At 60.8% G+C, this 24,681-nt stretch overlaps 2 protein-coding genes across 9 annotated transcripts; one reads left to right on the top strand and one right to left on the bottom strand.

The window, feature by feature from the left end:
* The first annotated feature begins 1,625 nt into the window (after nucleotides 1-1,625).
* On the top strand, nucleotides 1,626-14,670 carry PPOX (protoporphyrinogen oxidase). 6 transcript variants are annotated; one of them, XR_005290154.2, is made up of 14 exons: nucleotides 1,674-1,709; nucleotides 2,265-2,359; nucleotides 3,028-3,162; nucleotides 3,800-3,915; nucleotides 4,133-4,265; nucleotides 5,564-5,708; nucleotides 6,040-6,230; nucleotides 6,617-6,677; nucleotides 7,010-7,128; nucleotides 7,451-7,564; nucleotides 8,217-8,366; nucleotides 8,447-8,489; nucleotides 8,702-8,953; nucleotides 14,304-14,670. XR_005290154.2 is itself a non-coding variant. In XM_038382644.2 (13 exons), exons 2-13 carry the CDS (start codon nucleotides 2,273-2,275, stop codon nucleotides 8,836-8,838), a joined length of 1,431 nt encoding a protein of 476 aa, XP_038238572.1. In that variant the 5' UTR covers nucleotides 1,626-1,666; nucleotides 2,265-2,272; the 3' UTR covers nucleotides 8,839-11,055. The 6 variants fall into 6 exon arrangements, 4 of the variants coding, with proteins under 4 accessions (XP_038238572.1, XP_038238573.1, XP_043358334.1 ...); XM_038382644.2 differs by lacking the exons at nucleotides 1,674-1,709; nucleotides 14,304-14,670 and adding an exon at nucleotides 1,626-1,666 and having other exon boundaries at nucleotides 8,702-11,055; XM_038382645.2 differs by lacking the exon at nucleotides 14,304-14,670 and having other exon boundaries at nucleotides 1,657-1,709; nucleotides 8,702-11,055.
* Nucleotides 9,625-24,681, bottom strand: B4GALT3 (beta-1,4-galactosyltransferase 3). Of its 3 annotated transcripts, none has more exons than XM_038382641.2 (8): nucleotides 24,559-24,681; nucleotides 21,387-21,647; nucleotides 18,737-19,052; nucleotides 15,456-15,691; nucleotides 15,134-15,324; nucleotides 14,236-14,358; nucleotides 12,408-12,512; nucleotides 9,625-12,278 (listed from the first exon to the last, which is right to left on the bottom strand). In XM_038382641.2, exons 3-8 carry the CDS (start codon nucleotides 18,990-18,992, stop codon nucleotides 11,564-11,566), a joined length of 1,626 nt encoding a protein of 541 aa, XP_038238569.1. In that variant the 5' UTR covers nucleotides 18,993-19,052; nucleotides 21,387-21,647; nucleotides 24,559-24,681; the 3' UTR covers nucleotides 9,625-11,563. The 3 variants fall into 3 exon arrangements, with proteins under 3 accessions (XP_038238569.1, XP_038238570.1, XP_038238571.1); XM_038382642.2 differs by having other exon boundaries at nucleotides 21,539-21,647; nucleotides 24,559-24,670; XM_038382643.2 differs by lacking the exon at nucleotides 21,387-21,647 and having other exon boundaries at nucleotides 24,559-24,675.

Raw genomic sequence — 24,681 nt, 5'->3', positions numbered from 1 at the left:
ATTGGGAGGGGCGGTACTAGGAGCAGTGGGGGCGTGATACGGGGCGGGGGGTATTGGGAGGGGCGGTACTGGGGCGGTGGGGGGCTGGGGGGGCGGTACTGGGGCAGTGGGGGTGTGATACGGGGTGGGGGGTATTGGGAGGGGCGGTACTGGGGCAGTGGGGGAGTGATACGGGGTGGGGGGTATTGGGAGGGGCGGTACTGGGGCGGTGGGGGGCTGGGGGGGCGGTACTGGGGCAGTGGGGGAGTGATACGGGGCGGGGGGTATTGGGAGGGGCGGTACTGGGGCGGTGGGGGGCTGGGGGGGCGGTACTGGGGCAGTGGGGGAGTGATACGGGGCGGGGGGTATTGGGAGGGGCGGTACTGGGGCGGTGGGGGGCTGGGGGGGCGGTACTGGGGCAGTGGGGGTGTGATACGGGGTGGGGGGTATTGGGAGAGGCAGTACTGGGGCAGTGGGGGAGTGATACAGGGTGGGGGGTATTGGGAGGGGCGGTACTGGGGCAGTGGGGGAGTGATACAGGGTGGGGGGTATTGGGAGGGGCGGTACTGGGGCGGTGGGGGGCTGGGGGGGCGGTACTGGGGCAGTGGGGGAGTGATATGGGGCGGGGGGGTATTGGGAGGGGCGGTACTGGGGCGGTGGGGGGCTGGGGGGGCGGTACTGGGGCAGTGGGGGAGTGATATGGGGCGGGGGGTATTGGGAGGGGCGGTACTGGGGCGGTGGGGGGCTGGGGGGGCGGTACTGGGGCAGTGGGGGAGTGATATGGGGCGGGGGGTATTGGGAGGGGGGGTACTGGGGCGGTGGGGGGCTGGGGGGGGCGGTACTGGGGCAGTGGGGGAGTGATATGGGGCGGGGGGTATTGGGAGGGGCGGTACTGGGGCGGTGGGGGGCTGGGGGGGCGGTACTGGGGCAGTGGGGGAGTGATATGGGGCGGGGGGTATTGGGAGGGGCGGTACTGGGGCGGTGGGGGGCTGGGGGGGCGGTACTGGGGCAGTGGGGGAGTGATACGGGGTGGGGGGTATTGGGAGGGGCGGTACTGGGGCGGTGGGGGGCTGGGGGGGCGGTACTGGGGCAGTGGGGGAGTGATATGGGGCGGGGGGTATTGGGAGGGGCGGTACTGGGGCGGTGGGGGGCTGGGGGGGCGGTACTGGGGCAGTGGGGGAGTGATATGGGGCGGGGGGGTATTGGGAGGGGCGGTACTGGGGCGGTGGGGGGCTGGGGGGGGCGGTACTGGGGCAGTGGGGGAGTGATATGGGGCGGGGGGTATTGGGAGGGGCGGTACTGGGGCGGTGGGGGGCTGGGGGGGCGGTACTGGGGCAGTGGGGGAGTGATGGGGGCGGGGGGTATTGGGAGGGGCGGTACTGGGGCGGTGGGGGGCTGGGGGGGCGGTACTGGGGCAGTGGGGGAGTGATACAGGGCTGAGGGGGGGTATTGGGGCGGGGTCACTGGACCATACGGTGCCCGTAAACCCCGCCTCCCCCCGCCCCGCCTGTCGGGCTCAGCATGGCCCCGCTCGGCCACCTTACCCCGCCCTCCCGTCACAGGGGCGGAGTTGACCTTGTTGATGCCGCGCGGACAGTCTGTTGTCTGATTGGTCCGTAGCTCGTTATCCCGCCTCACCTCCTACCAATCCTGGCCGCCGCGGCGAGTGCGCGTTTGCGCTGCGGGGGTGAGACGGGCCGGACGGTCGGGACGCGAAGGAGGGAGCAGCGGTTGGGGGCCGTTGGGGGGGCTGAGACTGGGCGCGGTTGGGGGTGGCGGTGGGGCTGAGGCTGGGCGCGGTTGGGGGTGGGGGTGCCTGGGGGGTGGCGGGGGGGCTGAGGCTGGGGGTGGTTGGGGTGGCGGGGGGTTGAGGCTGGGGGGGTGGCGGGGGGCTGAGGCTGGGCGCGGTTGGGGGTGAGGGTGGCGGGGGGCTGAGGCTGGGAGGGTGCTGGCGGGGGGCTGAGGCTGGGCGCGGTTGGGGTGGCGGGGGGGCTGAGGCTGGGGGTGGTTGGGAGGGTGCTGGCGGGGGGCTGAGGCTGGGCGCGGTTGGGGTGGCGGGGGCCTGAGGCTGGGATTGGTTGGGGGTGGGGGCGCCTGGGGAGGTGCCCGCGGGGGGCTGAGGCAGGTGGCAGTGCCACACGTGTTATGAATCCAGTCCTATGTGCGGCTCTGTCCCATGTTGCTGGCCCCCTGGGTGGGGTCTAGCCCCAGAGACCCTAGGTTCAGAGGGAGCAGCTGATCCCGTGTAAGGGCGCAGCCAGCCCCTCTCCTCTCTTCTCTCCCAGCCTGCTGAATGCAGAGGACGGTGGCAGTCATCGGTGGTGGGATCAGTGGCCTCACCGCCTGCTACCAGCTGGCCAGGAGCCCCAATGCTCCCAAGGTGAGACCTCCTGGGGCAGCATCCCCAGGGGCTGCCTGTGCAGGGCACTAACGTGGTGGGGTGCTGACCATGGGGCTGCCCCACAGCTCTGGAGACCAACTGAGGTCTTTCTGTGGAAACCATGGACAGCGCCAGGGCTGCCCTGCTTTCTGGGGCAGAGAGGAGCCCCTTCTCTACAGCCTTCCAGCCCTTGGTCTCTGTGCTGGAAGTGCCAGTGGGGGGTAAATGGTACTTGGCTGTGGGGCTGGCTTGTGCAGCATTCAATGACCCTGTGATCACAGCTGCCCCACCCAGCTAGGGCATTGCCCTGCCTGGAATTCAGGCTTCTGGGTGGCCCTTGGTCCCTTCTGTGAGGCTCAGCCACTTGGCTGTGGGGCAGGTCCCCCCACTTCTTGGTGCCAGGCTCTGCAGTGCTGGGGCATCAGTTGGGAGATGGTGCAATCCAGTGCTGACTGTGGTGCTTCATGCATGGAAATGGCCTCCACAGGCCAAGCCCGGGGCTCAGCGGAGGCTGGATTGGGCTGGGCTCCAGGGCAGTTAGGGCCATGTGTACTGGGAGCCTTGATGTTATGCGGAGCTGGCTAAGTAACAGATGCTTCCTGGCACCTTCTCCTGTGAGAGCTGGGACAACTGCAGCCCTGCCCTGATGGGCTCCTTCCTCCCCACAGATAATCCTGCTGGAGGGCAGTGGCCGCCTAGGGGGCTGGCTCCATTCCACTCGAACTGAGGACGGTGCCGTATTTGAGCATGGCCCCAGGGGGATCCGACCTGCCGGGACCGTGGGGAGGAACACTCTGCTCATGGTAGGTGGGCAGAGCCTGCAGGATGGGGCAGGGTGCAGCTGGGGGATGAGGTGGGGGACATGGAGTGTTGGCTCTGCAGCCAGGTGGGATCTGTCCAGCTGGGCTGATCTCCTAAGATTATGGGAGCCCCCATGCAGGGACAGGCCCCAGAGCTGCCTCCTCATGGCTTCTGGGACCTTGCAAGCCAGCAAGATGGCAACAGCTGGGTGCTCTTGATTCCAGTAGCTGGGTCTACCCCTGCTGAAGGGCTGGTGGTACTCATCCCCCGGCTGGAATGGGCTTGGCGAGGAAGCAGACATGCCAGCGCACTACAGAGCTGGGGGAGGGCAGGCAATGGCTTAGAAGAACCCGTGAGGCACGGTCAAAGGGTGGGAATGTCTAGCAGCTCTGGGGCGGTTTGGGTGGAGTCAGTGAAATGGCTGTGTGCAGTTGGGCAGAGCCTGCTGATTTTAGTCTGTCCCGCCCCATCTCAGTCAGGGCCGGGGGTTCTGTCATGACAAGGACCCCCCTGATCTCAGCTAGGAGTAGGGAGTCTGGGGCAGGAGGGGGCCCCCGATTTTGGTCATGGCCTCTTGGTGCTGCCCTAATACCCGGTAACATGAGGCAGTCTGCGTCTGGCCTGCTTGTCTCTCCCTAGGTCTCTGAACTTGGCCTGGATGCAGACGTGCTTCCGGTGCCCGGCGACCACCCGGCTTCCAAGAACCGCTACCTCTATGTGAGCGGGGCGCTGCATAGGCTGCCATCCAGCATTGGGTGCGTGTCTTGGGGCTGCTGCGGGTGTCCCTGCCCATGGGCCTGTCCAGCCAGTGTATTGGAGAGCTGACTCTTCCCCTTAATCCCAGCAGCTAGTGACTGTGCTGGGGGATGATGGGTCTGGGGGGTGGGGACAGGGAAGGTTCCCAGCTGCACTACCTCTGTTCACTTTGCCCGCCATGCCCCAGCTTGGTAACCCCTCTGTGTGTGTTGGCAGCGGTGTTCTGCGGACGGTGCCGCCCTTCACCAGGCCCCTATTCTGGAGTGGACTGCATGAGCTGGCAGCCCCCCGGGGCACCCAGTTGGATGAGACCATCCACAGCTTTGTGAGCCGCCGCTTTGGAAAGGAGGTATGAGCCCAGCCTGTGCCGGGAGGGGAGCCCAGGAGGGGTTTGTGTGGGCTCGATGCACAGGGCAGGGAGCCCCATGGAATGGGGGGAGGCAGCTTTGTGTGCAGGGCACTGAGAGAAATTTAGTGCAGGAGAAGAGCTGAGGCTGGGGCCCAGGGTGTGGCAGCAGCAGCTCTGTCTATCTTCATCCTACAGCGGGTGAGGGAAGGGAGCCAGGCGTGACCCTCCCAGATGGGCCCCAGGCAGCCTGTGATCTGTGCTGCTCAGGGCCACTGGAGACCCAAGGCAATTTCCATAAGAGCCAAGGTGTGAACCCAGGTGTCCAGGGGCCATTCTGCCAGGCTCTCCTAGTGTCCTGAGCGCTGGCAGACACATGCAGGATTCTGCATTTCCCATTCCAAACTGCCAGGCGGTGTCGCAGTACAGTGGAACAGCTGCCACTTCCTGCCCCAGAGGGGGCTGCGTTGCCATGATGGGTTTCTCTGTTGGTATCTCAATGGGACAGGCCCTGGTGGTGAAGCAGGAGAGACCAAAAGTCAGGGCTCCTAGGTTCTATTCCCAGCTCTGCCACAGACACGCTGTGTGATTTAAGGCATGGCCCTTCCTTGCTCTGTGACTCAGTTTCCCCATCTGATCATGCCTGACATCCTGGTGGTGGGGAGCCTAGTTGCTACAGTGCTCTGGAGCCTGAGGGTGGGAAGGTGCTAGAGGAGGTGAGGGGTGAACAGGCTGCCAGCAGGGCTGGGGGGGTCAGAGCACCATTGAGCTACGGGGGAGAAGGAACCTGCTGGGAGTCCCATGAATGGAGAGAGGGGCTGCTTCAGCACGAAAGGCAGAGCAGGAGGCTTCTGCCCCCAGCATGGGGAGCCCTTCTGCCCCATGCTCGATTGTGAGAGAAACCTGCTGTGGCCAGGTGGGGTGTGTGTTTTCCCCCCTGTGGGGTGGGCGTGGTCTGACTGCAGGCCTGGGGCTGGCCTCTCCAGTCTCTGTGCTGTCTGCTGAGGGGTAGTGGGCCTGGCTTGGCGCAGGGGCTCTGCGGGCTGCCTGGCAGCCTTGTCTGCCCAGTCCTGGTGGGGGGAAGGGCAGTGGACCCAGGGTTCACACAGTGCCCCTTCACACAGCTGCCCCCTGGGGGATGCAAGAACTGCTCTCACTGGCTCTTCAGCTCACCCAGAGCCCCACTGGGAAGATGTCTTCTCTTGGCTGTGCCCAGCGGGTGGGTCTGGAGCAGGACCCTATGCCCAGCAGCCTTAGCGCTGAGGTAGGGCCTGGCTGATCCTCTCCCCTTGGCTTTCTAGCTGGCCGACATCGCCATCGACAGCCTGTGCCGGGGGGTGTTTGCTGGAGACTGCCGGGCCCTGAGCGTGCGCTCCTGCTTTCCTGCGCTGTTTGAGGCTGAACGGAGGTGGTGCTCCGTCATCCTGGGGATGGCCCTGGGTGGAGGTGAGAGTCAGCCGCGCAGCCTCCCACAAAGGGGTTCTGGGGGCGACGGAGCCGCTGGCCAGGGGATAGGCTGCACCTGTGCTCTAAAAGAGCGTGATGCAGAAAGGCTTTCCACAGGGACAGGAGCATGTGCCTGACTCGGGACCTGCTCAATCACTGGCTGGCTGTGCAGCTTCCTCCCTTGGGCTCCCAGGGCCAGCTCCGATCTCTGGGGGCCCTTCCCCTTGGTGGCAGCCCAGTTGGGTCAGGGCAACAGGGGAGAGCTGGTAGACTGGCGGGTTCCTGGAGACCTGCCTTGTGGACGGGTTTCTAGCCTGCTCTCTGCTCCTAGGGAAGGGCCCTGCCCTGGACTCGGCACTGAGCCGCAGGGCCCGTGACGAGCGCTGGAGCCAGTGGTCGCTGCGTGGTGGCATGGAGACGCTGCCCGAGGCCCTGCAGGACTTCCTCAGACGGCATGGGGTAGAAATGCACTGCCATGCCCGTTTGCAGCGCCTGGAGAGAACGGCAGCTGAGTGCTGGCAGGTGAGAGGCAGCAGGATGCGTCCTCTTGCACCCCTTCTGAGTCCCCAGGGCTCTGCTGGGACATGGAGGGGAGCTGGGCTCCAAAGGGTTAAACTGAAACTGAACCTCCACTTGCTGCACTGTCTGGTCAAACACTTCACTGTTGCCCCATTCAGGTGTGAACATGAGTGGTCACAGCAGGGGGGTTGGAAGCCAGAACTCCTGGGTTCTGCTCGCAGCTTTGGAAGGGGAGTGGGGTCTGGTGGTCAGGACAGGGGAGGAGGGAGCCAGGACTCCTGGGTTCTATTCCAGCTTGGGTGAGTCACCTCTCCACTCTGTGGGGCGGGGTGTAGGCCCAGCTTAGCAGCAGGTGGGCTGAGGTCTCTGCTCTGTGCCTTTCCCTTTAGATCACCCTGGAGGATGGCAGCGTGAGAGCAGACCATGTGATCAGTGCCATCCCGGCCAGAGGTAGGGGTGGTGCCTGTACTGAGGGTAGCCTCTCTGCTTTGATGGGTATCCATGCCTGGTGGGCACTCAAGAATGGTGGGGGTTGGGACCCAGTCTCTGCTTGTCCAGCAAGACCCTGCGTGGGTCTGAGCCCCTGTTGGTGGCTGGGCGCTGCCTCCCACTCCAGGAATCCTCCCCTGGGGAGTGTGCAGGAGTGTGGGCTAGTAGGGAGAGTAGTGGACTCCTAGGTTTTCTCCCTGGCTGTGGTTTGGAGCAGGCGTTCCAGCTCTGCGCAGGGGGGAGAGGGGTGTGGAGCCCCCAGCTGCTCTGTCCTGAGGTGTGTCTGTTTCCAGCTCTAGCAGTGCTGCTCCCCAGCTGGGCCAAGCCGCTGGCCCAGGAGCTGCGCAGCATCGAGGCCGTGTCGGTGGGTGTGGTGAACCTGCAGTACAACGGTGCCACGCTGCCCATCACGGTGAGACTGGGGTGCCCCTGCCTCCCACCATAAGCCACTGCAGCCCCCAGCATGTCCCCTGTCAAGTCCCTGGGCACCCAGCATTACCTGAGCAGGAAGGGAGAACTCTTCAGGACTACAACCCTGGCCACGTGTCATGGGCGCCCTACCCCATCCTGGGAGCAGCAGGGGCCTGTGGGGCGCTGCCAACAAGTCGAGTGCAGAGCTGGCTCCCAGGGGTTGGGGCAGGGTGTCCACCCGTCTGTCCATCCAGCTACAGTCTTCCAGGGGGAAGTGAGGCAGGCCCTGAGGGGTAATGGGTGTCTCCTTGTCTCTGTCCCAGGGGTTTGGGCACTTGGTCCCCTCATTCGAAGATCACTCCCTGCTGGGCATCGTCTACGACTCAGTCGCCTTCCCGGAGCAGAATGGCACCGCCGGTCCTTCTGTCCGGCTCACGGTGAGCACACTACCCTGCTCCCACCAGGGAGGTGTGCTGGTGGCAGAGGGGCCTGGTGTGGATGTGCACAGGTCCAGCCATGGGCCCTGGCAGCCTGACCCCTGGTCACAGGGTGCAAAGGTGCTGACTTTCTGACTTACCTGGGGGTGCTTAACACCCATTCCACTCCTTCCCCAAGGCCCCACCCCTGCCCTCACTCCTCCCCCGGTGCCTCCTGCCCACTGCTGAGCTGTTCAGTGGCAGGCAGGAGGTTCTGGGAGGGAGGGGGAGGAGCTGATTGGTGGGGCCTGCTAGTGGGTGCTCCAGCCCCAGAGTATCCATGGGGTCGGTGCCTATGCCAAGGAGCCTGGTTCCACCAAAGCACAGGGCAGACAGCTGTGGCATGTGGCCCAGGACCCCCCCGTATGCTGTTGGCTCCTCCCATGGGCTGAAGGTTGGCCTGGTTAGGCACCAGCTCAGCCATGCCCTCAGTGTGGGGCAGCGGTTCCTAGTTTGGGGCCAGGCCTGGCACTCTGAGGCCCTGATTAGGATAGGGAGGAGGGGATCCTGGCTTTCTGGAGCAGTTACCCCTTCCCACCCCAATTCAGGGGTGTCCTGTTGGCCCCCAGCTGAGATCCTGCTTTCCTCCTGAGTGGTTGTTTTACTGCCATAGGTGATGCTGGGAGGTGCGTGGTTTGAAGAGGGCTTTGGGGACCCAGAGATGGTGCCAGAGGCCAGGCTGTTGAGCCGTGCCAAGGAGGCAGTGAGGGCACACCTGGGCCTGGCAGCTGAGCCCTCCTGCACAATTGTCAAGGTGCTCAAGGTAGGTGGGGTGGGGGTGGGTAGCACTGGGAACTGTATGGGCCAAATCAGCCCTCACCCTTGTCTCTGGTCCTTTCACAGGCCTGCATCCCCCAGTACACACTCGGCCACTGGCAGAGGACAGGTAAGGCTGGCAGATGTGAGAGGGCAGCTGAGGGCTCTGACATCAGGCAGCCCCTTGCTGGTTGGAGGGAGCTGTCCTCTCTGCAGTAGTCAAGCCTGGGGGTGTGGTCCTGGGCTGGGCAATGGGGCGCACAGCCAGGAGAGCATAGCTCCAGCCATGTGCTGGGGATGGTAGAGACCCCTCTTGCCTTACTCCTGCTGTCCCCCTGGCAGAGACCATCAGCCGCTACCTGGAACGGGAAGGACTGCCGCTGAGCCTGATCGGGGCCTCCTACCAGGGTGTCTCTGTGAACGACTGTATCTACAGTGCCAAGACGGCAGTCACCCGGCTCCTGGACCAGGCCCGGTGATCTGCCACCAGGCGCCCACCACTTACACTAACTCTGCTTCGAGTGGAGCCTCTGGCCAGACAACAGGCTCTGTGTGAGGAGAGGCTGCCTCCTGAGAGCTGGATTCCTGCCTAAGGTGGGTGGGGCTGGGAGTGTCCTGCTGGGGGCCCCCTTGCAATAGAGGGTCACTACCAGAAGCAGTGAGAGAAGGTGAGCGGGAAGGCTGGGGCACTGACTCTCAGTGGCTGTAGCCTGGGTTCTTCCCAGCAGTGCTTGGGTACCAGCCCAAGGGGTTGGGCTGGGCTAGGCTAGCTTGTCTCACCATGGCCCTTCCTTCCCCACCCCCTTGGCTCACTTGGCCAAGCCCCTCCCTGGCTGGTGTAGTTTGGGGGGGAAGGGAGGGAGATTGGCTGTGACCCCTCCTCAACCTCAAACTGTCATTGATTAATAAACCCCCCCATAGCTGGGTTAGCTCAGCTCTGTGCTGATTCTCCCCTCACTACAGCATGCTGGGATGGGGGTGGGCAGGGGCCCAGGAGCTGGGACAAGGGCAGTGCCTGGCACTGAGAGCTGGTGTTGTGGCAGTGGGTGAACACTGCTAGGTACAGAACAGCTCAGGAGAAGCTGCATCACGCTCGTGAGAGATGCCCATGGGCAGGCAGCCAGTTTCTATAGGCTCTGTCCAGGCCAAGGGAGCTAAGTGAAGAAAGTCCAGCCCCATTTCCAGGGCCAGGCTCCCTGAGCTGCGAGCCCCCCTCCACCCCCCAAGGTGGGGGTGGTGCAAAGGGATGAGCCAAGGGGCCACTGTAGGACTAAACGTTTTATTCAGCTCCTGCATGGTGCAGCTGCAGCCAGGCATGACGAGCACATTCCTAAATAAATAACCACAGAAAATTGTCAACAGCTAGAGGAGGATCAGCCTCTGGGCTCTCCAAACTGCCATGGGGGTGGGGGCTAGATGTAGCCCCCTAGGTCACAAATTGTTCTGGGGTGAGGGGATGGGACCTGCCCAGCTTATGCTAAGCACAGTCTACTCCCTTAAAGCAAATTCAGTGCTGGGGAAGGTGCTGCCTGGAGGCCTTCTAGCTGGTATAAGCTGGGCCTGCAGCAGCAGCTGGCACCCTCTGTGCCTGGTGGTGCCCTGGGCTTATGGCTGGCCAGGCACTAGTGCCCAGAGCACAGGGGAGGGGAAAAGCTCCACCTGGAATCCCAGGCAGGGGGTTCCTCTCCCTGCAGCTCCAAGCAGCAGGACTAGCTCTGCTCCTGCCATGGCTGCTGTAGCCTGAACAGGCTCTGCCAAGGGCACAGCTACATACAATGGAGGCTGCTGGTGCTGAATGCCCTGGCTCCTACATACCCAAGCAGGGCAGCCAGGCACAGGCTAGCAGCTCCCCAGCTTGAGAGCAGCCAGGGCCAGGTCAGGCACAAGGTGAGTACTAGCCCCCAGGAAAGGAGGAAGGCAAGTCCCCCTCTCCCCACCCTCCCATGGGAGAGCAGTGCTGCCCACCTCCAGGCGTGCTTCCCCTCAGGGCACAGGGCCTGCCTCCCACCTGCAGAGGATTAACGCAGCAGCAGGAGACCAATGTGGTGTGTAAATCCAGCACCAAAGGGTAACAGCTCCAGGGAAAAGGGTCAGAGCTGAGCCCAACCTCCTCCCAATCTCAGTGCCCCACTCAGCAGCCTGGCTGGGGCGCACTGCAACACCCCTTTCAGGGACAAAGCCCTGCCACCAGCTCCACACAATGCCCAGAGCCACACAGAGCAGTGGGTGCTGTCAGCAGCCAGGGGCCCTGTTGCAGTTCACGATTGGCCCAGGCAGGCTGGTCAGATGCAGGCTTTCTCCAGTACAGCCCAGGAAGTCCTAGGCCCCCAGTTGCAGGGGCTAGGCTCGGGAAAGGGCACTAGTCTGGGGGGAAGACATGAGCTTGCCCCCCCTACAGCACAGGGATTTGGGCTCAGCTTGTCCTCAGGAGGGGAAGGGTTGAGGCTCCAGGAGTCTCAGTTCCCTTGAGGACATGACCACAAGGGGGGCAGGGCGCCTGGGCTCAGTAAGAGCCTACTACAGCTAGTGAACAGCGCTTGGCTCGAACACCCCCTGGCAACAGGATGCTAGAGCCCCCAGGTGGGGGGGAGGGGAAGGGGGAGCACTGCTGTACTGGAGGCACCAGAGCACCTGCTTCTCCCTTGCAGCATGCGGAACTGATTGCAGCCGTTCCCCCTGCAGGGCCCAACAGGAGGACCCACTGTAACCACACGCATGGGTTAGGGCCCCATTACAAAGGTGCAGCAGATACAAGCACAACCTGCTTGGCCCCTTTTCTGGAAATTACCCACTGCCTCCTGTGATACCAGGTACTGCCCCAGCAGGCTGGTTCCCTGGGCTGACACAGCCAGCAATAGGCTAGCCTGGGGGACTCCCAGCCCCAGCCTGTGCTGAGTCCGCAGACAAAGGTGCCAGCCGTAGGAACAAGCCAGCTGATGGGCCCTATCCCACTGTGAACAGGCCCAAGACCTACCAGACTCCACTCACACAGGGCCCACCCTGCAGACTTGTCCTCTCCTGGCCTGGGAAGGAACCCCTGGGTGCCAGGCCTCTCAGCCCAGCCTAGCACTTGGGAGCAGCACAGGGCCAGGGCCTCCAGTTCACTGTGATCCATGGGGTTTGTTCCAGGAGCTGGGAAGGGCCCACCTCACACAGTGAATCTGTCGCTGCCCCACCCCATGCCTGATGTCCAGGGCCCTCTGGTTAGAGGGTGCTCTGCCAGAAGGTCTGATTGTCCCACTGTGTCTGGGGGCCCTTGGGGAGCTGCCCTTGTGCCAGGGCCTCTGGGGCACTGCCCCCTGCATTCTCAGCCCCACCCAAATCCATTGCCCCAGACTCAGGCTTCCCCTTGCCCAAGGTCTCCTGGCTGTGCTGCAATGCATCAGGGCTCTGTGGAAGGATGCTGAGACTCTGCTGGGTGCCCTGAGCAGCTCCACTGTGCCAAGGGGCTCCTGCTCCGTGCTGAGACCCAGAGCTGTCCACAGCTCCCCCCTGGGCCTTCCTCTGGGTGCTGTCCCATGCAGCCCCTTCCCTGCCCCCTAGCTGGCCTGCTGCAGCTCCAGGCCCCTCACTCTGTGTGGCGGGGGCTGTGGGCGCTCCCCGGCCAGCCTCCTGTCCAGACCTCTGGGGCAGGGGTGGGGGCTGCTCCACCCAGTTTGCCATGGGCCAGGGTAGCTTGGCAGGATGTGTTTTGCGCAGCATCTCCTGCCTGAACTCATGGTTGGTCCCAGTCTTGTATTTCTGCCCCCCGAAGCCGGGCACAGACCCCTTCCTGCCCTTCAGCACCCGGGGGTTGGTTCCAATGTCAGCAGTGATGTTGGTGTACAGGGGGTGCAGCTCCTTGGCCAGCAGCGTGTAGATGAGCGAGTTCATACCATCCTGTGTCCACATCCTCTGCGTCCGGATCAGCAGGTCAAACCTGCAGGATGGGGAGGAAAGTCAGCATGAGGGCTCTGCTCTGCCCAGCCCAGCCCCCATCCTCTGGGAGCCTCCCCACTGGCCTATCCAGTGTGAACTCCCTGCTAGGGCAGGGCCCCAGCACACTCACCGGTGCGGGTTCTCCTCGTTGCCCTGGTCACCTTTGTGCTTCACCATCTTGTAGTGGCCAACCGATATGGGGGGGCGCAAGATCTTCATGCCAGCCAGACGCACCCTGGAGACAACAGGAGCATATATGCTTCAGCGCGGGGGCTGCAGGATCCGTCCCCACTCGCTGCCACGGCATGGTGCAGCAGGGCTCTGGGCTAGATCCCCACACTGGGGGCCAGGCAGCCGGGCATCGGCTCCCCGGACAGCAGAGGAGCTGTGCTCCAGCAGGTGCAGCACCAGCCAGGAGTCACCCGATTCCTGCTGTAGGGAAGAGCCCTGCCACCAAGGAGCAGGTTCTCCCCCCTTGGTGCCCAGGAGCCAGCTGCACCACTGCAGGCAGCAGGCCGTGGATCCGCTCAGCAGAGCGCAGGGACCAGGTGCCGGCTCCACCAGGGCAATGGGCAGGAAGCACAGCCTGGGCTCAGGGCAGTCACTTCGGCTCAACCCGCCAGCTCTGCTACAGCTACAGCCCCGCCTCCTTCCCGCTGCGCTGGGCCTACCTGATCATGGCTGGCAATGGCACTGTGTGAGAAATGAGCATGCAAAGAGTCCCGAGAGCCAGGAGTGGAGAGAAGAAAGAGAGGGTGAGAGGGAGCCTGGACCACAGGGAGGGGGCACACCAGGGACAATGAGACACAGCGGGGGGGAGGAATGGGGGGGCGGGGAGATGACCAGAGCCAATGAGAGACAGCCACAGACCACGGTGGGGCAGGGATGCACAAGGGCCAATAAGACACAATGGGGGGGGGGGGAGAAAGCACACTGGGGCCAATGAAGCAAACCCACGGACCATGGGAGAGAAACGAGGGTCCATGAGACAGCCATGGCCGGGAAGGGGTGCATCAGGGCCAAGGAGAGACAGCCATGGACCACAGGGGCTGACAATGAGACCAGACCGCAGGAAGCGGGGGCAGGGCAAGAGGAGCACCACACACTCAGCTGGAGGTGGCTCAGCCTCTGCAGGAGCCCAGCTTGGGAAGTGGGGTGCCCCAGAGGGACCTGCTGCCCGAGCGCTGTCACCAGGGCCAGAGACGCTGCTGCCAGGCCCGCGCTGGGGGCGACAGCTAGAACAGAGCGCCTGCGTAGGTCCCTGAGCGAGCTCCGCACCAGCTCGGCCTGCTGGCCCACCAGCTCTCCCAGCCCTGGCCATGTGCAGGCCCTGCCTGACAGCTGGTCCCAGCACACTGCCCCAGGCCCAACGGGGGAATGGCAGCAGAGACACCTTCCACCCTGTGGAGCAGATCTTCAGGGAGCCAGCGACTGGGGGCTACACCCCAAAACCAGGGGAGCGAGAGGCAGGATGGGTTGAGCAGAGTCTCCACCTTGGCATGCCCCACTGAGCCAATGGGGTGGGGGCACAGTCACCCCCCTCCCTCTGGCACAGGGGACCCATGTGATTGATCCCAAAGGACAGCATGTGCCACCAGGCTGCTGATGCCAGACAGGCAGTGCCTGATGCCCATCCCTTGGGCCTGTAACTCCCCCCACAGCTTGTTAGTGCCCCCTGGAGACAGGAGCTGCACTAGCAGGGGGTATGGGCCATGTCCTGCTCCCCCCCGACCCTATGGCTTGGCTCAGAGCAGCCGGGATTCCCTGGCTCCCAATGCTCCCTCCATAGCTCCATCTCTTGTCACCAGGGACCTGTGTGGCCAGCCATGTGTGCCCTGGGCCTGTGTCTGGGCAGGGGAGGAAGTGCACAGACCCCCGGGCGAGCAGCGGGGTGGGGACACATCGAGCACAGCAGGAGGGGTGAGAAGCAGGGCGCAGGTGCTCGAGGCGACTCTCACCTGGTGGCGATGTCGTCGTCCTCCCCACCCCAGCCCCAGTACTCATTGGGGAAACCATTCATTTTCAGATACTGATTTGGGGTGAGCGCTGACACGCCGCCGAAGTACTGGGCATATGGGAGGCTGGAGGAGAGAAGAGGAGGGTGACTGAGATGGCTTGATGAAGGATCCTGGCTCAGAGACTACCCCCAGCAGCCAGGCCCTGGGTGCCAGGATTCCCTTGATTATCGCTATAAAAGGTTTTTTACCCCCGTTCTCCTGCAGGTAATAGCTCACCTTACCTGATCACTCTCCTTACAGTGTGTATGGTAACACCTATTGTTTCATGTTCTGTGTATAAATCTCCCCACTGTATTTTCCACTACATGCATTCGATGAAGTGAGCTGTAGCTCACAAAAGCTTATGCTCAAATAAATTTGTTAGTCTCTAAGGTGCCACAAGTACTCCTTTTCTTTCTGAGGATTCCCTCAGGGAACAGCTCAGAGCTCAGTCCCTGCTCTGGGCAGGCTGGCTGGGGCTTGGATACTGGGCAGCGAGGGTGTGTACCTGCAATGATAAACCATGGTGCCAACTGGCACAGCTGGTATTAACTGACAGATGCAACCAAGTGTGGACCAGCAGGGGGCTGCAGGGGCAGGACTCAGGGTCCTGGCAGGGTGGCCCAGGAGTGGACCAGCAGGGGGCCGTGGGGCAGAACTCGGGGGTCTAGGCAAGGGGATCCAGGAGTGGACCAGCAGGGGGCGGCGGGGGGCAGGACTGAGGAGCGCCTGCCCCATGCTGAGCTGTGACCACTGTTTTCAGTCAGGTTTACACAGATTCTGTGCCATGGTGCCCAGCGACAAGTAGCCAGCCGCGGTGGCGGGAGGCCGTATGGGAGGATGGCACATGGCGGCTCACCTGTAGCCGAACTTGTTCATGGCGATGGAGACGTGCTTGGGGCTCCAGGGGTCACAGGTGTACAGGTTGTGGTCATTCTCGGGGATGAGGTCAACGTCGTGCAGGAAGAGGCAGTCCCACTCCTCGTCCCTCAGAGCCTCCTTCACCCCCACGTTCAGCAGCTTGGCCCGGTTGAAGGTGGAGTTCCCAGCCTGCAGCAGGGCAGCGCAAGGAGCTCAGACAGGAGCCCAGTCAGGTGCATTGAGGCCCCAACTCCACCCTGGGCCAGTGGGGATCCCCAGTACAGCACCCCTTGCCTGGCAGCGGGCGAGTGCAGACCCACCTGGTGGATGACATAGATGCCGTACTGCAGCTGCTGGCGCTGCAGGAAGGGGTGCAGGTAGTAGAGCAGGTGGCGCAGGTGTGTCTCTCGGTTGCGGTGGGGGATGATCACAGCGGTACGGGAGCGGGGCTCGCAGGTCACGGGCCGGTATCTGCCCCCTTCCCTCACCGCTGGGTTCTTCTCCACGATCTGCTTCAGCGTCGGCACCTGACTGAAGCTCACAGTCAGGGGGCCAACTGCAGGGGGAAAGAGCACTGCTGGCATCAGGAGCAGACACACCCCCACAGCCCATCACACTGGCCATGGGTCTGCAGCCCCAGAGCCCACCCGGCTGAGGCCCACACCATACCCCAGCCCCGGTGCCCAGCCCCAATGCCCAGCGACACATCAGCACCAGCATCCCCATCCATACACACTACACAACCCCTCTGCTGATGTCTCTGTCTCGCCCCCAGCCAGCCTTGGCCCTCGGACCCCTCAGCTCTCATGGCTGCCACCCCTCCCCACTCGGCCTTTGCTAAGGCAGCCCGCACATGCTCTCAAGGACAGGGGTGCCCCTCCTCCACCGCATTCAGCAGGCACAGGTGTGGAGAGTCACCCAGCCCGCTCCCCAAGCCAACCCTGCTAGCCGGGCTCAGGCATACGGGTGATGCCTGAGGGAGCCTGGCATCACATGGGGGTGGAACAAGGCTCTGGAGAGTGAGTAGCTGCCATGTGCTCAACTGCCCTTTAGGCTCATCCTTCACCGGACAGCCAGGCCATGGGCCTGAACAGCCAGCTCTGCCCCTCCAGGGCTGGCCTGCGCTCCAGCCAGGGCATCTGGGGTGTAGCTAATCTCCTTGATGGCTCCCTCCAACAGCAGCTGTGTGAGGACAGGAGTCCGCAATTTCTCCAGCCCTGGCCTCTCTCTGCCCTGAGTCACCGCTGCCAGGGGGTCGTTCACACTAAAGGGAGCCCAGTCTGGATCGTTTGGAGCCACAGGTGGGGCTGAGAGCAGGGGACTGCAGAGGATTCAGAGTCCCTCCCGCTCCCACAGCGCCCATGGCCCCAAAGCTCTGTGCAGGCACCTCTGGGGAGGCCAGTGTCTGGGCAGGGCACAGCACCGCACAGAGGGGAACTGCACTAACCAAGGACCCCAGCACAACCCTGTAGTGCCATGCAGGACAGACAGGCCTGCAGTTACAGCTTGTCCAGGAGACAAGCGCTCACCACACTGGGCTCCATCGGCCCTCACAAGGAGGTCGGGCATCGGCTGTCCCTGCTGGCCAGGGCAATGGAGGGGTCTCAAGGTTGGAGCTCCCACCCAGTCCGGAGCCCATCTTTAGGCACAGCCTCCCCATGGCCCGGCAGCCCTTAGCTCAGCTCTGCAGCTGAACTCACATCACCCAGGAGGTCCCGCTCCTGCCCCAACAAGGTATTGTCAGGTGGGACAGACAGCAGGACAAGCAGCCTGGACTTCCATCTGCTCCCTGCAGAGGAGCCGGCTCTCTGGCTGGCAGCGTAGCTGAGTTCTCAGAGTAGGGGTAACACTGGAACTCAGGCCTGGGCCTCTCCCACTAGGTGCCCTGCTCCCTGGATGGGTTTGATGCACTGCATCACTGAACAGACCCCCGCTGACATGCAGCCCACTACCCGAGCCTGACCTGGCTGAGAGCTGGATGCCCAGAGGCCCCTACAAGCCTGCTTCCCCATGCAGGGTCTGTCCCAGGGTTGCTGTTATGGGTGCTTGGGTATGTCTAAGTGAGCACACGCCAGCTGCACAGCCAGACTTCCCATTTCAGAGCCCGCCGCTCAATGCATGGCCTCCTGGCAATACCGTACCCTCGTTAGCCCAGCACCACTGCTGCTCCCGCAGTGAGCTCGGCAGGGCATCACATGGCATTGGAACTGGGCTCACAGCAAGTCCAGGCTACACGGCTGCTGTCCCCAAGAGCTACCAACCCCTTGTCTCCCCTAGTGCTGCTGGCAGTGGGAGCTGGAGCCCCGCTGGGGCAGAGGCATGCTCTAGTCCTTTCACCACTCAGAGGTGTAGGCAGTGGGCTGGTCTGAGCACTCTTGGGCACTAGCCTGAAGGTGCGCCCCCGGTTTAAGCCCAGGGGGAGCATCTGAGGCAAGAATGGCTCCGCATCTGACACGGCAAGCTCCAGACACTTCTTGCTCCTCCAAACACAGACAGTGTCCTGGCAAATCATGGATCCCAGCCTGTAGTGAGTCCCATGCTGCCTGCGAGCTGAATACCGCGTGTGCAGAAATGGGCAGGTTGATGGACCTACCCAGAATGCAATGGTACAGAATTGCTATCCATCAATGGCCAAGTTCTGCTTCATCCCTAGGTTTTTAGAGCACCCACATCACCATTTGAAGGGGGCAACACCACCTGGGCTATCCTCACCAGGCAATATCACAGCCACAGCACCAGCTTTTGCAACAGAAAATTGTAGTCGAATAAAATTTAAGGAAAAACAAACTCAAGTGGGTTGGTGCGTGCCACCAGGCTCAGGCTGCCCCATGCTTCCTTCCCCTGGGACTGGTGCAAGGTTCCCTCCCCGACCTACCGTCAAGGACTCCAAAGCTCTCTCCACGTTTAAATATACAAGTGCTCCGAGGCACCCACTAGTATCTGGAGCCGATTGCCCCCGCAGCTCTGTGGTGCATGGGTCTCACTGCTGGGGGCACCAGAGGCAAACCTCAACCACATGAGCAAGAGGGCATCTCTGCTGCCTTTCCCAGAGCCTCAGCCCAAAGCGAGACCCAGCTATGAGACCCAGCAGAAGCAGGCCCCCTGGAGGGCAGGAGCCTTGTCTAGCAAGTAACCAATACGTCTTCTGGAGACGTGACACAGGCCATTCCCCCTGCTCAGCCCTGTCCTGCCCTACAAGGGTGCGACCCACCTCCCCCTTCCTTGCCTCTGGGGTGCTTGCTCCCCACCACAGCTTGTCCTGTACCCACTGATGGGAGGAGGGGAAATACCCTGCTTGTTATTATTCCTGCTGGAAAACCACAGACTTGACAAAGCCAGTTTGGCTCGTGCATGACAAATGATGCTACAGAAAGGCTGAGTGAACCCCACTCCACGGGCCCTCAAGGCTCCCTGTCTGCATCCCACCGATCCCCCTGCCTCCCCTGCAGGGCTCCATGCCTGCGCCCCATCGATTCCCCCTGCCTCCCCTGGAAGGCTTCCCGCTGGTGCCTCATCAGTCTCCCACAGGACTCCTTGCCTGTGGCTCCCCTACCACCCTGCAGGGCTCCCACTCTGGCCCCACACCCAGTGCACAACTTACTGAGGTAGGGTGAGTGCTCAGGGCAGTAGGGCAGGGACCCCATGGGGCTGCTGCCTGGAGGTGGGTGGGGTAGGAGGTGACTCAGGTTGGTGTATACATCCCGAGTGCGGGAGTAGTCGAAGACGGGGTTCAAGTCACGCCCGAAGATGGAGGTCAGGTTCCGGAAGCCGCCAAAGGAGAAGTACACCATGAAGGCAAACTGGAAGCCAATGAGCAGGGCCAAGGTGCAGGGCCGGTCCAGGAGTCTCCGGATCATGATGTCAGGGGAGAGCTGTCCTCCCCCACAAGCAGTGCCAGGTGGTGTCTCTAGCTGGTGCTGTTGAGACACACATCCTCACGTTAACTGGATGAGGTGCCCCTTTCAGGTTGCCCTGGGCAGCAGCCTTGGGCAGAGCACAGCCAGCCTCATCCCCCACACAGGGTGCGAGTCTCTACTAGAGACACTCCCTTCGGGGCTGGGGCCTCACCCCCTCCACCCAGCAGAGCTGGCTGACCGTAGGGAACAAAGAACTATAAGGACTCTGGTTTAGCTGGAGAAATCAGTTTGTGATATGAACATGCCCAAGTCTTCCACCTCTTGTGCAGTGGGCGGGCAGTACAACCTGCTCCCTTCCCATCCCAGGAGCAAGCTGGCAAATGCCATTAAGTGAAGAATTACAGGCCCTAGTGGAAAGTCGATCTCCCCCCAAAGCGCTCTGCGAACTCTCGCTGGCATTGGGACAGCACCTTTCAGCCTGAGGGATACCCAAAATCTGCTCCTCACCCCCACCCCCGGGGAGATGCAGCCACCTCTGGGGTGGAAAGCAGCAGAAGTTTAGAGGAGGGAGTGAAGCATCCTGTATCCACTCAGAGCTGCAAAGAGAGTGGAGGGAAGTGCAACAGAAATGCCTGCATCTGCATCTGGCCAGGGACAGACTAGTGAGAAGTGACACTGGATTAGCAAAGGCCCTTGGGCCCCCTGCAGCTGCATCCTCTAGCACCAGGCTGGGGCACAGAATCAGTCACTCCTACCTCAGTGGAGCAGCTTCATGGTTTGCAAGGAACAGCTCTGCGTTGGCAGGAGACAGACTGGCTGATCCTTCCTTCTCACAGGAACTGCACCCCCTCCGTTCACCTCCCATCTGTACCTTGGCATCTTCCTTCCCCAGGTCTGCCCTGACACCTATTGCCCTGCATCACGGCACAGCTGACTGCCTTGGCTCCACCTCTGCTCACATCCTCCAGGCCTTTCTCCACTGTGACTCTGCGCCAGGACCAAGTCCTGGCTCCAGCTCCTGCCTGCTTTGCAAGTATTTAGAGGGAACAGCCCCATCTCCCCAGACTCACACACTTCCACTAGTTCCTTATTTTACTCAGAACCCCCTCCAGCCACCTTCCTTGTCAGTACCCCGAGGGGCTGGGATCAGGCAGCCCCACTGCCCTCCCCACCCGGCTCTGCTCATCTAGCATCACTCGTCTGCCCAGTCAGTGTCTCAGGGCTCTGGGCACAAGAGCCTTCTCTGTGACTCCTCCTGTCTACCTCACCCCAGCTCTAAACAAAGCGTTCACACCCGCACCTAAGTCTGGCCTTCTCCGCTGCAGCCAGAAGTGGCCACTGCTGAGCTCCTGGGGAGTCACAGATTCCAAGGCCAGAAGGGATTAGTGCCATCATAGAATCACAGAAATGTTGGGCTGAAATGGACCGCGAGAGGGCATCTAGTCCAGCCCGCTGCGTGGAGGCAGGACCAAGTAACCTTAGACCATCCCTGACAGGTGTTTGTCCAACCTGTTCTTAAAAACCTCCAGGATTCTGCAACCTCCCTTGGAAGCCAATTCCAGAGCTGAACTCCCCTGAGAGTTAAAGTTTTTTCTAATATCTAACCGAAACCTCCCTTGCTGCAGATTAAGCCCATTACGTCTTGTCCTGCCTTCCGTGGCCATGGAAAATGATCAGTGTCTTCTTTGTAACAGCTATTAAAATATCTGAAGACTCATCAGGTCCCCCCCTCAATCTTCATTTCTCAAGACTGAACATAATCAGTTTCTTCAACCTTTCCTCATGGATCAGGTTTTCTGAACCTTTTATCATTTTTGTTCCTCTCCTCTGGACTCTCATCTAGTCTGACCTCCTGTATCACACAGGCCAGAGAACTTCCCCCAAAATATTTACTTTGAACTAGGGCAGACCTAGAAAAACATCCCATCTTGATTTAAAAATGGCCAGTGATGGAGAATCCACCATGGCCAATGGTCAAATTACCCTCACTTAAATTTCACGTCTTACCAACAGTCTGAATTTGTCTAGCTTCAACTTCCAGCCATTGGAGCATGTTAGATTGAAGAGCCCATTACTAAAAGTTTATTCCCCATGTAGGTACTTACAGACTGTGATCAACTTACCCCTTAACCTTCGCTTTGTTAAACTAACTAGATTGAGCTCCTAAGAGGCATGTTTTCTAATCCTTTAATCATTCTCTTGGCTCTTTTCTGAACTCTATAACTTATCGATATTCTGGACACAAAACTGGACGTAGTATTTCACAAGAGGTCGCACCTGTGCCAAATTCAAAGGTAAAATAACCTCTCTATTGCTACCCTATATTCCTGTTTATACGGCCAATGCATGGAACACATTAGCCGCTTTGGCTGCAGCACTGCACAGGGAACTCACGTTCAGCTGATTATCCACCACAACCCCCAAATCTTTTTCAGCATCCGTGCTTCTCAGGATGGAGTCCCACACCCTGTAAGGATGACCTATGAGGGGGCTGGGTGCAAAATGAAGAGAAGGGAGTTTCCATTGAGGAGTTCCGCTGGCCTTGCCTTTGCCCTCACTCCGTCACATCACTGATCTTCTCCCCGTAAGGAGATCTTCAGTCTCTGCATTGAGCTGGAAACGTGCCGGGGTGACGTCCAATCCTGCGTTGGGGTGCTGCAGGAGACAGCACAGAGCGGGTCAGGCCCATTGGCATGTTGGGGGCAAGGGCAGGGGACGTGGGAACCCAGGAGATTGCAAGGCAGAAGACGGCTCAGCTCTTAGTGGGAGCATTGCTCCTCCCTCCATGATTTCTACATCTCTCCTTCCACAGCACAGACCCTCACCGGGAAAGCTATCACCACAGCCAGCGGGAAGCTGCCTGGGCTGAGGACATGGGTTCTCCTCACAAACTGCTGCTTTCAGTTCAAATAAGATTGTGTTTCTAGCACTTCTGGCCAGAAAGAGAATCTCATGAGGCTGCCATCTCCCAGCAATAGCAAAGGGAGCTGCCACTGTCCCCCTCTGCGGAGTTGTGAATTTTGAGGCCTTATCAGATCGATTGAGGGTCGTTGCTTTTAGTTTTTGCACCAATCTCCTTCCCAGAAAGACCCAGCGGGCATGCTTCTCCCATACAGCTAGGTGTGTCTTTCCTATTGCAGCCACAGCAGTTTGCCCCCCACTCAAAGAGCAGACAAACACTGTCCTTAATCTAAAACAAGTCCTTTTTCCAAAGCAAGAGTCTCTGGCAATGCTCAGCATATCTCCCCTCTGCATGGAGCTGAACACAAAAGCTACCTGTCTCTGCAGACAGAAACGCCTGAGGTTTAAACGATAGTACCCAGAAAGCAAACACGCCACAGGGTATCGAGGGGGGAGGTGTTGGATAATGGAGGGATTTGCTACTGGTTTGACAGAGCTGGGTAAAAATAATTATAGACTGTCAAAAAATGCTGCTGCCTGCATGCAATGCAGTTTGTAGAATTTGAGAGCTCTCAATAAAACGTGGCCCAGCAGCAGCAAACGAGGGTTCAGTCTCACTGCTAATCAATGTGTCTGAACGATGAATGTTCTCACAGATTCAAATTTAGCCCAGCTAAGCAGGAAAAACACTAAAACCAACATCTCTCCTGCAGATGTGCCAGACCACGGAGAAGACTCCTTGTATGATTCCACTGTACCCTGGTCAGTAGGATCCTGGGATTCAATTAGCTGCTGGGTCAACAGGAGACCCTGCTGCTGGAACATCAGAGCCCTGCAGAGTTCTCTCACTGGGAACATGGGGGAACCAAGGCAACCACCAGTCGTTAAGGAGTCAGATGTGGTATAATTTCACTTTCAAAGCATTAATAATTCTCCATGGCCCTCTGCACCATAGCTAAGTATTATCCCATTTCACAGACAGGGAAACTAAGGCATAGAGTGGGGAAGAAACTTGATTGGAGTCACCCAGCGAGTCAGTAGGCAATCCGGGATTCTCTCTCCTAAAGGATATTAATGGTCAATAGCAGCCCGAGGCCCCAGTCAGAATCAAGAACTGAACAGCCGTGTATGGAGACACAGCTATCACAGTCTGGGCACAGCTAGAACTCATGATGCTCCTGACCTCCGGGCCTCATGCTCAGGCTGCGGCTCACACCTCACTGGGCACAAATGAAGGAGACCTGCTGCAATGAAGTCTCTCACCACAGGTAAGCAAAGAGCAACCTTTCATTGCTGGGGCCACGGTAACAAGGCAGACATGATGCGAACCTGCCCAGGTTCAAGGGCATGGTGCACAGCAGGCTTTAGAATCCATGGCAAAAGGCCACAGATGTCAGAAAGCGAAGGCACCGAAATGCATTGCAGGAATGCTTCATGCACCCCCCCGCACCAGCCCTGCCTAATCAATGCTTCTAACATCTTCCCCATCTTCTCTGCTGCACACTGCCAGCCACCAACGCCCACAGCCCACCAGCAGGCACAAGATTGGCGTGTGACTGGAACCAGTGGACAGCTCCATCCACTGACACCCTAGAGCCGTGACCTGCGTGCAAATACAATGCACCTTCAGGAGCCATAGTTCTGGCTGAGGATCTCAAAGATGCCCAAAGAAGTTTGAAGCCCAGCCCCAGGGAAAACCAGTGTTTGGCTGGGGCACTTAACAAATAAAAGCCATGTCACAAACGAACATGCCACGAAATTCCATGCATGCCACCCTCACCCTTCCTTGGAGTCTGTTCTAGGGATAGGAGAAGGGGCAGTGCTCCCAGCCCTCTCTGATGGGCATTAGGCCCTCCAGCCCTTAAAGCAATCACGGCCCTTCTCTTTTCCTGGCCTGTCCCTCTTCCTGTTACCCGGGTGTGTAACAATGTTATTAAGATAGCAGAACTAGAGTTCCTTCTCTGAGCGCACCGGGCACAGAGATAAGACGGGCTGCTGGGGCAGCATTCCATGTGCTCAGGAGAGTCCATTAGCCAGGAGGCAAAAATGCACCCCGTGCACAGAGCAATGGGTTCAACCAAATTTGGTCTCACAGGTAATTGCATGAGCTGCCATATCAGATTGGAGCTTGAGTCCATCGCATTCGGCTCCAACACCAGTGGAAGGCAGCCCTGTCCCCGTAATGCAAGGGGCCGATCCTGCAGGGCTCCACACGGGGTGGGGGTGGGGGTGGGGAGAGAGAAGAGATTCCTTCTGCGCTCCCATGGCAAAGAGTGGATGTCCTGAAGACATCAGCCATTCCCATCCCGGCAGGTGCCACTACAGACAGGAGATCCAGGCTCCTCCTAACCCCAGCTGCTAGTGCGTCCGCCTCAGATGCAGTAGCAGGGAGTTCCGCAGGTCACCCAGGCGCCGGCCTTGGCTTTAAACATCCTGGCCTGAGGCGCTAGCGGGGCTGGGCGGCTGGAAACGGATCCCGCAGCACCCAGCCCCTCAGACCGCCCCCAGGCCCTTGCCCCGCCCCAACCAGCCCCACTCCGGGCCCGGTCTGGCCGGACACGCAACGGGCACCACCGGGACTGGGCCAAGCGCGTCAGGGCCCAGCCCTGCCACACGCTCCGCGCCCCGCCCCGCCCGGCCCGGCCCGGCCCGGCCCGCAGCGCACCTGCGCCCCGCTCTCCGCGCGCTGCGTCCCGGGGGCGGCGGGTCCCTCAGCACCGCCCAGCAGCCAGGGACGCCGCCATCTTGGGAAAGGGGAGCTGGACTGGTGGGCGGGGCCGTGGTGACG

Source organism: Dermochelys coriacea, chromosome 24, assembly GCF_009764565.3.
Source record: "Dermochelys coriacea isolate rDerCor1 chromosome 24, rDerCor1.pri.v4, whole genome shotgun sequence".
In the NCBI taxonomy this organism is placed as follows: Eukaryota; Metazoa; Chordata; order Testudines; family Dermochelyidae; genus Dermochelys; species Dermochelys coriacea.
The sequence above is the reverse complement of the archived record's forward strand: the minus strand, read 5'-3'. Positions and strand labels throughout refer to the sequence as shown.